Genomic DNA, 12,105 nt, shown 5'->3' with positions numbered 1-12,105 from the left:
GAAAAACAAAATTGATAGAAGTGGGGGGAATCATCATGGTCCCTCCCACTGTCCAAAAGGAACTTCAGTTATCAGTTTGTATAATTCCTTTTAGCCTAGTTGCCAGGCATTTAAATTTTGCTTACCTGTTAACTGTGCAAATGTGCTATGTTGTATATGTTCCATGCTATTACACACTTGGGATAAATACTCTTAATGGTAACATATTTCACAAAATGAAGTACCAAAGTTTATCAGCCTTTCTATTATTGTTGGTTGTATATGTTCCATTTATATTGTCTCCAATGTAAAAGTTCTTCAGTACCTTTGAACTAAAGCATATGACTAAATATGTTTGAAATACTAATTTCAAACTTATTTCTGTAGCATATGGTTCTAGAAGTTAAATCACTGGGTCATCAGATAAGAACATCTTTGAGATTTTAAATATACTATAAAAGTATTGAATATGATAAGCCCTTTCTACAATAGCTCAGTATTGAAATTGATGACTGGAAGCCAACTAGTGGTGAGATGCCAAGACCCAATAAAGGAGTGTGACTTCATTAGCATCTGCTCTTGTTTCACAGTATCTAACATGTTTGACCACATCAAGATCCCAGACAGATAAACTTGCCTTTGATGTAGGTCTACGGGAACATGCTACAGGTAAGTCAACATTCCCAGATCTCCTACTCACTGGGGTCTTGGGCTAAGGGCTTAAGGATATTGAATATGTTCTTCATTTGGCATTCCAAACCAACCAACCAGTGGGGTCAAGAAATAGGTCTGATAAAATTTAGGAGACTAAGAAAGAAACAATGTGTGATAGAGACATAGGAACTAAGAATGAAGGAGAACATAATGCTTTCACCAGAGTCATATACTTTGGGAAACACTTGCTATTTTTGTGTTTTGTTTTGAGTTCAGTCAAAAATATTGATGGTCAGGAGGTGCATCCTGAGAAAGGTGGCAACCAGGATGATGTAGGTTCTCCCTGGAAATACAAGAGGACCAATAATATAAGAGGACCAATATAACTATACATACTTATAGTTACAGTATCAAAGAAGAGTCTGACTTGGTGTGGGTTATTCCATAGACCAGTGGAGCAGTAGATAGAAGTTGAAAGGAGGCACACTTCACCTCAATGAAGAAAACCACTTTGCAATAGCTGCAATTATCTGGCAGACCTAACGGCTGGCCTTGGGGTGTAGGGTGCTGTCTGTGGCTGGAAACATTCATAGGTAATCTGACCATCCATCAAGGACAATGTATATGGAATTTCTGCTCCATTTACAGGTTGGGCTATATAGCAGTCAGGATTCTTGGTTGCAAATGGCAGAAACTCATTCTGGTTCACTCAAGCAGAATGAGAATTTACTGGGTGAATGTTGGGTAGAACCTGCTCTAAAGTAGAAACCCCAGGCTTGGAAAATGGACAGGAACAAAGAGAGGCCAGAGAAGAGAAAACATCCTAGGTCATACTACAGGAAGAGTCTAATTTGAATACAATCTTTAATATCATGACATTTACCCCAAATAGGAAGGGGAATTCCACTGTTGGGTAGTCAAAGGACAAAAGTCCATGTTGTTCCCAAACTGTCAGTTCATAAGGGAATGATCCAAATTGTCTGATTTTATAGAGGATCTAGAAAAAAATCAAGAGATTAAACCATGTGCACCTGCCATCTCTGCGTTATGTACAGAGATGTATGAGAATTCCTGAGGAGGACCTCTGGCTCTCCACTTCTCCTTTTTGTACAAAAGCAGGAGAGTGGGCTTGCCTCCGCCTATTGAGTTTTTTCCCTTAAAATAAGATTATATTTGCATTGGATTTGAGGTTGCTTTGCTTTCAGCTAAAGTGTAATTCTTAAAATATAATTTCCTCTAAGTTGTTGTCAACCTTTGCTGACAATTACTGACACAAATGTGTGAAGTGCCACACTCACGGATTGTAAGTTGGCCTCCAAATATAAACCAGCTGTCAGTCTTAGAACTCATAACCAGAATAGTCCGATATGTTCATTCTTTTTACATTGGTAAAATGACTTTAGACTTTTTGAGAGTTAGAAAAAAATTGTTTGCTTTATTTTCTGTGACCCAATCATTCATTCATTTCAAACTGTCCTGTAGAACTGAAACTTTCCCCTGATCGGATTCACTCATATCAGCTGTTCTGTCAGTGTCCTCTTCTAGAAACATCCACCATCATCCAGAAAGTTTCCTTTGCCTCTCTTCTAGATTCCATGTTTCCCGGATCTCATGTTTTGTTTTGTTTTTTTGCGGGGGGGAGGGGTTCCTCCTTGGTTTACCACGTCACTTTGGTGGCGCCCATTATCCCATAGCTTTTACAGAAAAGATCCATGGGAGGTAAATTATCATCTAAAAGTTCCTTAATTCCAGCTTCATAAGTAATTCATAGTATTCTACATTGGAAATATGTTTTGTCCTCCACATCATGAAGGCTTTCTTCCTTTTCTTCTAGCTTATGGCCTGGCTATTGACACATCTACATTCAGATTCCCGATCTTTTATGTAGAGACTATTGATATTTTCTCAGAGCTACTTAGATTTTTCTTTTGCCCTTCTGTCTGAAATTCCACAGTGATATGTCTGGGCATGGATCCTATTTGTTCCAAGTCTCACGAGAATGGACCCTGGTGTGGATCTCTCTCCACTGTGCTAGGGACCCTGTGGGCCTTTTCAATCTGAATGCTTGTCTTCTAGCTTTGGGAAATGTTTAATACTATTTCTTCATTAATTCCTGACTTTGTTTTCTCTGTTTATGCTTTCTGGAAATCCTCTAGATTGGTTTTCTAATTTTCTCTTCACTCCTATTTCTAATCTATTTCTCTTCATTCTTTTGGGGAGATTTTTTTTTACTTTATCCTATAACCCTCTTGTTTCTTTCTCTCTCTTTCAGGATCAAAGAATTTTTCTCCAAAGGGATCATTCATGGATACTTTCATTCCTGCTTTATGAATGTAGCTTTTTCTTATCTCTCTAAGATTATTAATTATATGACTTTTTAAAAGTTTTCTTTGGTTCTCTGTAATCTTTTCTTTCTCCAAGTCTCTTTCCCCACTGTTTTGTTCTTGCCGTTCATGTTAGTGACTTGACTTAGATGCTGGGTGATCCTTGGTCTCCCTTCATGTTCAGATCAAGGCAGTAAAAGCTGACCAGAAACCCTGAGTGTGTGACAATGGCTTGCCATCTGTTAAGCCTCACTTTTGGCTAACCTGGCAAGGACTAGGCATTTCAGTGGAGATGCCCAGACAGAATTATATTTTATGTTGGGTAGTTTGGCTTTCCTAAAGAAGAATCCTTAAATTTGAGGGGAGGAGGAGATTTAGCATCTCAGCTAGTGTATGAGGCACAGAGGCAGAGGGAAAGGAGCTGGGGTTTTACTTATCAGGGCATAAAATTTTAATGATTCTCTGTTTTTCGCAATACTTTTCACTTCCTTGTTTGACAGTGGTTGGTATTACAAAACCAGAACTTTGATGGTTGCTCATTCTGTGGATTTAACTCAATCTTCTGTAGGGTAGAGGAGAAGGAGTCATCTGGCTGTGCAGGGTACAGAAAAAGATGTGGCAGGAGATAAAAGTTCCTTAATAGCTTCTAGTCAATTCTGCTTTCAACGCCATCTTCTGCTGCTACCTTTATAAGTAACTTACCTCCCAATTCTGGGAGACTTTCTGGGAAACACACAGCAGGGATGGCTTTATTTCTTGAAATCGACTTCTCCATTTTCCTTACTTTCTTAAAGACTTGGATTTTAGCTTCCTCTTCACTAAAAGCATCTATCTGCTTTCCTTTTTCCAAATTGTCCATTTCTCTTCTTTGCTATCAACTTTTCACCTGCTGTCCTAGTCTTTGTAGATTTAGGCCTTTTGAAAATCTCTGATTTTTTAGTAGAATTACTCATATTTTAATAGAATTTCATGGAGACTGTGGCAAAGATAAAAGTATATAAGTAATAGACCAGTGAAGTCAATTCTTAAAGATTTGTAAGTGCCTTTGAAGAATGCATTTTTCTATGTCTTAAAAATAGTCAAAGGCTTCTATAGTTTCTGGCCTCCAATACTCTCTCCCAAACACTGTCTTCCTGTCACTAGAGAGAGCAAAAGTGTTGGACATAGTCAAGTGGATATGCGGCTAAATAGAGACTGAGGTCTGGAGTATGTGTATGTGTGTGCATGTGCTCTTGAGGGATTGTTATCAGGAGAAAGGAGAATGAGGGACAGAATTAGGGACACTGATTTCCATGAAGCAATGACTAACTCAAGGAGCATTTATGTAGGAGAAGCCTGTTGGTGGACCATACATCCCGCTTCCAAACAGAGATCTGAGGGAGAGAAAGTTCGAATTGGTGATGACCTCATCCTCGTGAGCGTGTCCTCTGAAAGATACCTTGTAAGTACCTCCTAACAGGCATCTTTTCACTTTCAGAATATTTTCCTTTAGGAACTAATGGCTGAGGCGAACTGAGCCACATTAAGTTGGGTAGGATAAGAATCCTTTGCACAGTATACCAGAAAGGTAGGTGGTTCAGTTCTCTCCCTTGCCACATTATCATGGGGCCTGGAAATTTAACTGTTAATTGTCCTTTCAGATTAAGGTACTGTGCCCAGCAACTCTTCTAAAATGCCCAGGCACTTCCTGAGAAAACCATTTATACATTAGCTACCTTTACTGTGAATTTCTCACATGGTTTAGCTCTTGTCCAGTAAAGAACAAGCCAGAAAGAACAGGATATAGGAAAATAAGCTGATGTGGGAGAAATGGAGAATTTAAAATGTTTTGGCAAATGACACGTCACAGGGGTTGAAAGATGCAGGTGAGATTTTTGCACCTGGGGATTGGGTACTGGGCATCACTGACATCAAGCCCTCAGGTGTCCGAATATCAGAGAAGTGTCAGAGAGAAGTTTTTAAGCTTCTCAGCACCATTACTGCGGGCAATTTTACTTTGCCTAGACCAAATGCTGGAGTCATTTGCCATTTGTGAATTCCCTCTAACAAGATGAGACATTTTATAACTTCCTGTTGAATCAGGGATCCAGCTGAGGGGATGAAGTCAACACTCGTCTGCCACCTCTGCAGCTGAAAACTTCCTCTTCCCTGAATAAAGTGTCCCACTTTGAAGCTGCTTCTAGATTGTGTACAGCAGTCTCCTACGGGCTATGTAGAAAGAGCCTGATGACAGGGAGACTCTTGAATTCAATCCTTGAGATTCTGGGTTGAGCTGCTTCTGTCAGGACTGGCCTGGTGATTTAAAGGATGTCTCATTTCTGTTTCTGCTGCAGCATCTCTCAGTATCAAATGGGAACATACAAGTGGACGCCTCTTTTATGCAAACACTCTGGAATGTACATCCTACGTGCTCAGGAAGTAGCATTGAAGAAGGTGTGCTTTTTTATGTGCATTCAGCCCTCAGCCGTCCAGTCTGTCTTGAGCTATATATATTGACATTTTCTGCTGCTTCTCAGCTCCTGCTTCATGTCTTGCTACGCAGCTAACATTATTTTAGTTCCCCTGAATCTCATTCTCTAATGTGGGTGTGGATTATTTTCTGTCCTGCTTTGTGATGACAGGGGCATTCCTGACAATACCTTCTAATCCTTTAGAGCCCACCTTTAGAGTATATAGGCATGCAGGACTTGGATATGCACTCTCCCTCTCCCACTGACTTTCTTTCCATTTATGGTTACTGGTTAGAAGGGTATAGGCCTCAGCAACTTCAGTCTTAGAAGAGATTATTTTCCGAGAAGGTGATGCTGGTACTATTTCTCCCCAACGCATCTCTCCATACAGGTGGAAGAAGACTTTATAATAAAAGTGTGTTTGGCCATTTGTTTTTACTTGTATTTATGGAAGACCATTTAATAGTAATAGAATTTTCTCAGTATTTTATTTTTCCTGTGGAAGTAAGATCATCAAAATTTGTTCAACATATCCTATTTCTTGGAACCAGGCAAAGTCAATGCACCTTTCAAGTTAGAGAATAAATATACTGGCCTTACCATACTCATGGGTAATATTGCAGCTGAGTAGAATAAGCAAATGCCAGTGACTGATATAGGTTATCATCTTACATTCTAGCACTTTACAGCAAGATCGAATTTTTAAAAAATACTCATACCACAGCTTTAACCAGATTTTTGATCCTGAGCCCAGTAGTTTCAAACTGGGAATGCCCTTCTATGATAAGATGTTTGAAAATAGAGGGAAAACTAAGGATGTCAAAGTGTTGTCCTAGTTTCAGAAGGCATCAGAACAAAGCTGAATAGTCAGGTAATGACAGATTTTTAACTCTTTCAGCAACATGTGGAAGGCTTTTAAAAAGGCTTTTACACCAAAACTAACCCACCACCTTGAGTCTGTTGTCATTCCCTTTCTGTCAGGAATCAAGAAGCTCTGGGTTTCAGTCTTCCCCAAGAAAGTTTTGGTTGGATCTTCTCCATGTTAATTTTTCATTTTCACAGTAGGAATAAAATGATTCCCCAGTCCCAACAGACAACTTGTGGAGATTAATTAAGAAGTGTTTGCAAATCACGTCAAAAAGGTCCTTATCGATGTGTTGAGTGCCCTTGTAATTTAGCCTGGATAGCTCATCACTTGAGTCATCTGGCCAGGCAGAAAATGCCCTCTCAGCATCCCTGGTGAGAAGCCCACTTCAGCCCTGAAAGCATAAGTGGTCCTTGTCATGACCCTTCTTTCCCGAATATTGCCCGGCTAGAGTTCAGTTAGTAAGCGCTGTAATGCACCAGCACTTGGCAGTTTTCTCCGTGTGAATAGAATATTGATTGGAAAAGCCTGAAGACTGCAAACGATGGATCCAAGTGGGGCATGGCCTCGCCATCATGAAATGATAGAGTGTAATCAAGAGCACGATTGTGGAAGGTTTTAATTTTTCTAAATAAATTGGCTGTTAAGAATTCCCCGACAGTATATCATGAATGATTTTAATGCAAAAAAAGGGTATACAACTGCAACTATTAGTACAGTAAGGTAGAGGAAAATTGGGAAACGATTTCTGACTGTTTGCAAGAAGTTTAAGAAGAACTTGCCTCACATGGTTACAAAAAAAAAAAAAAAAACTATGGGAATATCACACTGTCCCTGTACAATTTGTACTGATAAACACCCCTTTCTCCTCTGGCATGATTTCATTTCATCATTCTTATTGTTAATTCAACACTCAGAATAGTTTGGTAGCCCCTGAAGTGATCTAATTATGTGATTTTTTAAAAAAAACTCCTGATGGAGACATGAGTATATTAAGTCCGTATGTCTCCTGGGAACAGACTAGAGAATTTTTTTATTCAAAGCGGTAACAAATTCCATTTCTTCGTACAAGGTAAACCTCAGACTGGAGTCCCTCTCCCTGTATGTTCTTTGAATTAAGGCTCAGAATTTATTTGAAGACTAATGGGTCATTATGTCCTTGAAGCTCATTGTTTCCTATACATCTTGCAACTCCATGACTATTGAGATTCCTTATGCTGAAAGCTAAGTGCTTATCGATAGTGGCTCATCTGCTCTGGGATCCTGGAATGACATTTCGCCTCCCTTCGGTGCTGTGGGATGAGCATCCAGGTTTGATCTGTGTCTGTTAAATGCATTCAAAAGCTAGCTTCCCCTAAGACAGCTCTTAATAAGTTTGCTGACCTCCTTCCCAGCATCCTCTTTCTTCACCATGACTGCAATTTGGTTGGGATTTTGCCACAAAATAGACACATCGAGACTGTAAGAGCTTATCCAGGAATTTCATGTTGGATATATTTTCATCCTAAGCAACTGGAAAATCCTTATCTTCCTCACAGTAGCAACATCATTTTCCTTTAAATGGTATGAGGTGACACTATTTTCACCCCACGTTTTGACGTTGGACTTGCTCATCTCTGAAATCCTATTTAACTTTCAGTGTTAGAATTGTTTTGACTTTCTTGTCTTTTCTTCCTGAGGCCAGAATTCATGGAATCTGTCATTTTCCAAATGCTTCTTTCTTGGTGTTTTCCATAACTAACTCAGACCTGCACGAATTTACCCTTTTTAAACATGGTGTTCTCATCATTAAATTTCCCATAAGTTCATAGTAGAATATAATTCTCTCACTAGGATACCTACTTGGTGGGCACGTAGTACGTCTCTTCCATGGTCACGATGAGTGTTTGACGATACCATCTACAGACCAGAATGATGCTCAGCACAGGTAAGCCGATAGCGTCATCCTTCTCCCAGCTGTCTCCAGTCTCAGGTGCCTCAGACTAAAGAGTTTGCATTTGGGTATGGCCACAGATGAATTCTGTAAGCATCGGCCAATGGGCAAACCTCCCTCCAGCCATGGGATGCAGTTTGTGAGACAGGAATGGCAACGCACTGGAGTTTGCTCACGGGAGTACGTGGATACATGTGCTGCTTCTTAAGCAAGCTCTTCCATAAAGCTTCCCAGTACCTTCATTTTCTTTAGTTTCTGCTCTGCCTAAGGGGTTTCTGGTAGCATTTATTGTAGATGGAAGCACCCATTTGGTGACAGAAATCAGGTGAGTCATTCTAGGGAGTTTGTGCACCTAAGTTATTCACCATCAGAGGCAGATCTCTCTTTTCCCCCCTCTCATGTGTGAAGTCATTTAGGTGGCATTGGGTGATTTCATTTTGCTTATTACCAAATAGGATTGGAGAAACCAAGTATCGGTATCCAACAGGAGCTGGATTTAGCAGGGATGGTGCCAAGGGCAACATTCAGAGGATGCTTCTGAGGGCGATGCTTTGCTTGACTCCTCAGTGAATGCTTTTCAAAATTCAAAACCAAGAGATGGAAGATACTAATCCAGATCTTAAACTCATACCGAAGAGTCCCTTGGTAGTCTGTCTAACATCAAAGGAACAGAGTATAAAGAGCTTTGCCCCTGTAACTATGGAAATGTGATAAATATTTTTTAAAAATAAAATTGGATCCAAATTAGGCTGAATTTGTAGCAGCAATGGGTGTGATCTTCCAGAGGTAATACATTCTTTGTTTTTGTGTAATGCCTATGGGAACCTTGTTAACTGCATTTCTTTTACTTGATTAGAAACATGGGATCACGTCCTCACAGCTAAGAGAGCATTTAGATCAGGCTCCTGCCAAAGGTCACATACTGGCTGCTTTCAGATGGCAGCCTGGAAGCTATGTGGCTGACTCTCCAGCCATAGCTTGTTCCTTATCTGATGAACTAAGAGGACCTTCAGGAGCAGAGCAGTGTGCTTGAATGTGTTAATGTGTGTCTTAGAAACTATGCATTGGCAGTATGTATCCCTGTTGTTCTGAGTCTCTTCCTACTTATTCTCTCTTCCGAATCTCTCTCCATGGGAACCAGACCTGACCTAGGACACATAAATCACAGACCTATGGCAAGTGCCTAATTAATTCACTCCCTGCCTCCCTGACACTGGTCCAGTTAACTGACAGTTATCTCTGAGGAAGGGCATTAGGCTGACCTTAGAATTAAGGATTCCATACCCTAAATAATGTCATTGCTTCAGGTGCTTCAGGTGCTTCACCTTCACAATATCCAATTGTGACTTTTCTTTTCCTTTTTTTTTGTACAGTAAAATTATGCAAGAGCCCACGTGCTGTCTCTTTAATATCTTATTGTGCATTAAAGGGAAGATTTACAGGTAGATAAAGACCTGAAGTTTTATGAGTTTTGCAGTTAGCTACATCTAAGATGGAACACATCCGAACACACTAGTTCTTCCTTCCCATTCCAGTTCTTCTTTAAAGGGCAGGAATTTGGAAAAAAATGAAATGATAATCCTGTGCATGGCCCTTGACCTGCCCTCCCCCCGCCACACACATACCTGTCATTAAATTTAGAACCAAATTAGAAACATCCTGAGCAGAAACTCTGCTTGGAGAAGCTTGTCATTTGGTGGCATTCCTGTCAAGTACATGAACAAGAGCCTGAGTAAAAGGAAAAACTGCACAAATATTTGAAAGGAGGTGCTAGGGAGAGTGAAACAGATGGAGAGGAATTCCCCGAATGGGCACCTTGAAGCAGGCATTGCATGCCATCATTGAAATAAGACAAAGGTGACCTTCCCTTGGTGGAGGATTCCACAGGATCTAATTTGTACTTGGGGGGAAATAAATTCACAGATAAAAAAGCCATATTCCTTTCATTTATAAGGAAGCATGAAGGGGTTGAGACTTTATAAGGAAGCATGAAGGGGTGAGTAAGGAGCTATTCATTATACTGGAACCTGCATTTTTGTATCAGCTGGTCTCTCAATCACAAGACGATGCTTTAGCATTGGCTGTCTAGGTGAGGTGAGTGATAAGCCCCCCTCATTGTCTTGTGTCATCAGGGAAATCCTCAGAACTGGCCAGGATGGCCAGGAATACTGAAATCTGGGAGAACCCAAAAGAATAGAAAATCAGGAATGCACTAAAAGAGGTCAGCAGACCTTCAGGCATGCAGCACCCTCCCTGATGCCACAGGGAGGGTGCTGACTTTCCGGAGGAAATCATTTCTATTCCTTCTAAAGCCTGAAAGCAAGCCCGGCAGAGAGGCTGACCCTCCCAGGGTGCAAACCTGAAAGCAGCAATCCAGCAACCTGAGCTCTGGTTTGTCAAGCCCCCTGGGGGTGAATGTCTTAACCTCTTGCAGCCGAGGCTGAGCTGTCAGCCCAGCTTTCAAAGCACCTCAGCTCACCACCCACTCTACTCCTCTCGTTGGGTAATTGTTTTAGAGAATGGGAACAGGTTGTCTCAACCTCTGTAACCTTACAAGATTAAATGGAGCAAGCTGCCCGCATTTCCCAGGTAAGAGCGACTAACCTTCGAGAATTCCTCAGATGTCAGAGGGAGAGAGTTCTCTGATCCGGTGAGATAGGGTGAGCTGTTCTACCTTCTTCACCTGAGAGGCCCTTCCAATTCTCACTGAGTGGGGAGAAGCAGGAGTGAAAAACTCAGCAAGTTTGTGTGACTTGTGAGGTGTCACCACTGTTCTAGACCCGGCACAGGGACACCTGGGCAGTTAGAGCGTATCTCACGAAGAGTGGTCCCGGATTACCTGGTATATGGAATCCAGACTCTTTTCGAGAATCTTGTGACCTTAGATCAAGACTGATCACTTAACCACATTTAATCTCACCAATTTCACTAAAATCCCACCACAGAAGATTTGTGTATACCACAACTGAATCACTCGAGCCCCAGAAGAATCTTGATCTAGATTTTGAGACAACAGGTCATTGATAGAGGTGAGGAGAAAATGTGCAATTCCTATTTTTTATCTGAAGAAGTACCATAATTAGGAGTTGATTGAAAATACCAGCTTGGGAGTCAGGCAGACCTGAGTGTGCGTCTGTTAGCTGTGTGACCTTGTCAGGTCCCTTCACAGCTCTGTACTCGGCTTCGTCATCTGTAAAATTAGTCTAATTTGGTTATGTAAGTCATAGAATGGTTGTGAGAAGTTAATGCGGTTTTTTTTGACGTGCACAAAGATATTCACAGATGTACAAAATACTGTGTAGTACAAATTTATCCAAACTTTGTTTAAATACAGATGTTTCCATCATGCATAGAAAACACATGACACAGAAACACAACGAAACATTGCATTAATAGCGGCTACCTCTGGGTGGTGGGATGATAGAACACATTCTAAACCTTTTTCAAACGTACGTGTGATCAGGAAACACTCAGTAAAGATTGAGAAGGAAATCCTGTGTGACTTGAGAGCTCTTCAACAAGAATCGGTCACTTATATAGGTAGGTCGGTCCCTATTGTATGGAATGAAAAACAGAGTTCACTAATCATCAGATAAATGTTGGGCAAACCCAAATCAAGGGCCATTTTACAGAATACCTGAGCACAACTCCTCAAAATTGTCAAAGTCGTGGAAAACAAGGGAAGTCTAAGAAGAGACCAAAGGAAACGAGGGAGAATAGGACAGCTAAATGCATTGTGGTATTCCTGGATTGGATCCTGGAACAGGAAGAAAAATACTGATGGAAAAATTGCTGAAATCCAAGTAAAGCCTTGAGTTTAGCTAGCCATGAGCTAGCAATGTTGGTTTCTTCGTTTTGACAAGGGAAGCATGTACATCTTACATACAGTGCAAGATCACA

The 12,105-nt window shown here is 40.8% G+C and overlaps 1 protein-coding gene across 1 annotated transcript in view; it reads left to right on the top strand.

The window, feature by feature from the left end:
• The window catches only part of RYR3 (ryanodine receptor 3), a 483,582-nt gene that overhangs the window by 217,865 nt on the left and 253,612 nt on the right, over positions 1–12,105 (top strand). The window contains exons 5-8 of the mRNA XM_081831839.1: positions 570–648; positions 4,286–4,398; positions 5,291–5,390; positions 8,106–8,199. Of these exons, the coding sequence (XP_081687965.1) occupies positions 570–648; positions 4,286–4,398; positions 5,291–5,390; positions 8,106–8,199 (386 nt within the window). The remainder of the gene's footprint in view (positions 1–569; positions 649–4,285; positions 4,399–5,290; positions 5,391–8,105; positions 8,200–12,105) is intronic.

Source organism: Leptonychotes weddellii, chromosome 9, assembly GCF_054177405.1.
Source record: "Leptonychotes weddellii isolate Sample4059 chromosome 9, ASM5417740v2, whole genome shotgun sequence".
NCBI lineage: Eukaryota > Metazoa > Chordata > Mammalia > Carnivora > Phocidae > Leptonychotes > Leptonychotes weddellii.
Note: the sequence above shows the minus strand (reverse complement) of the source record. Positions and strands in the feature narration are given on the sequence as shown.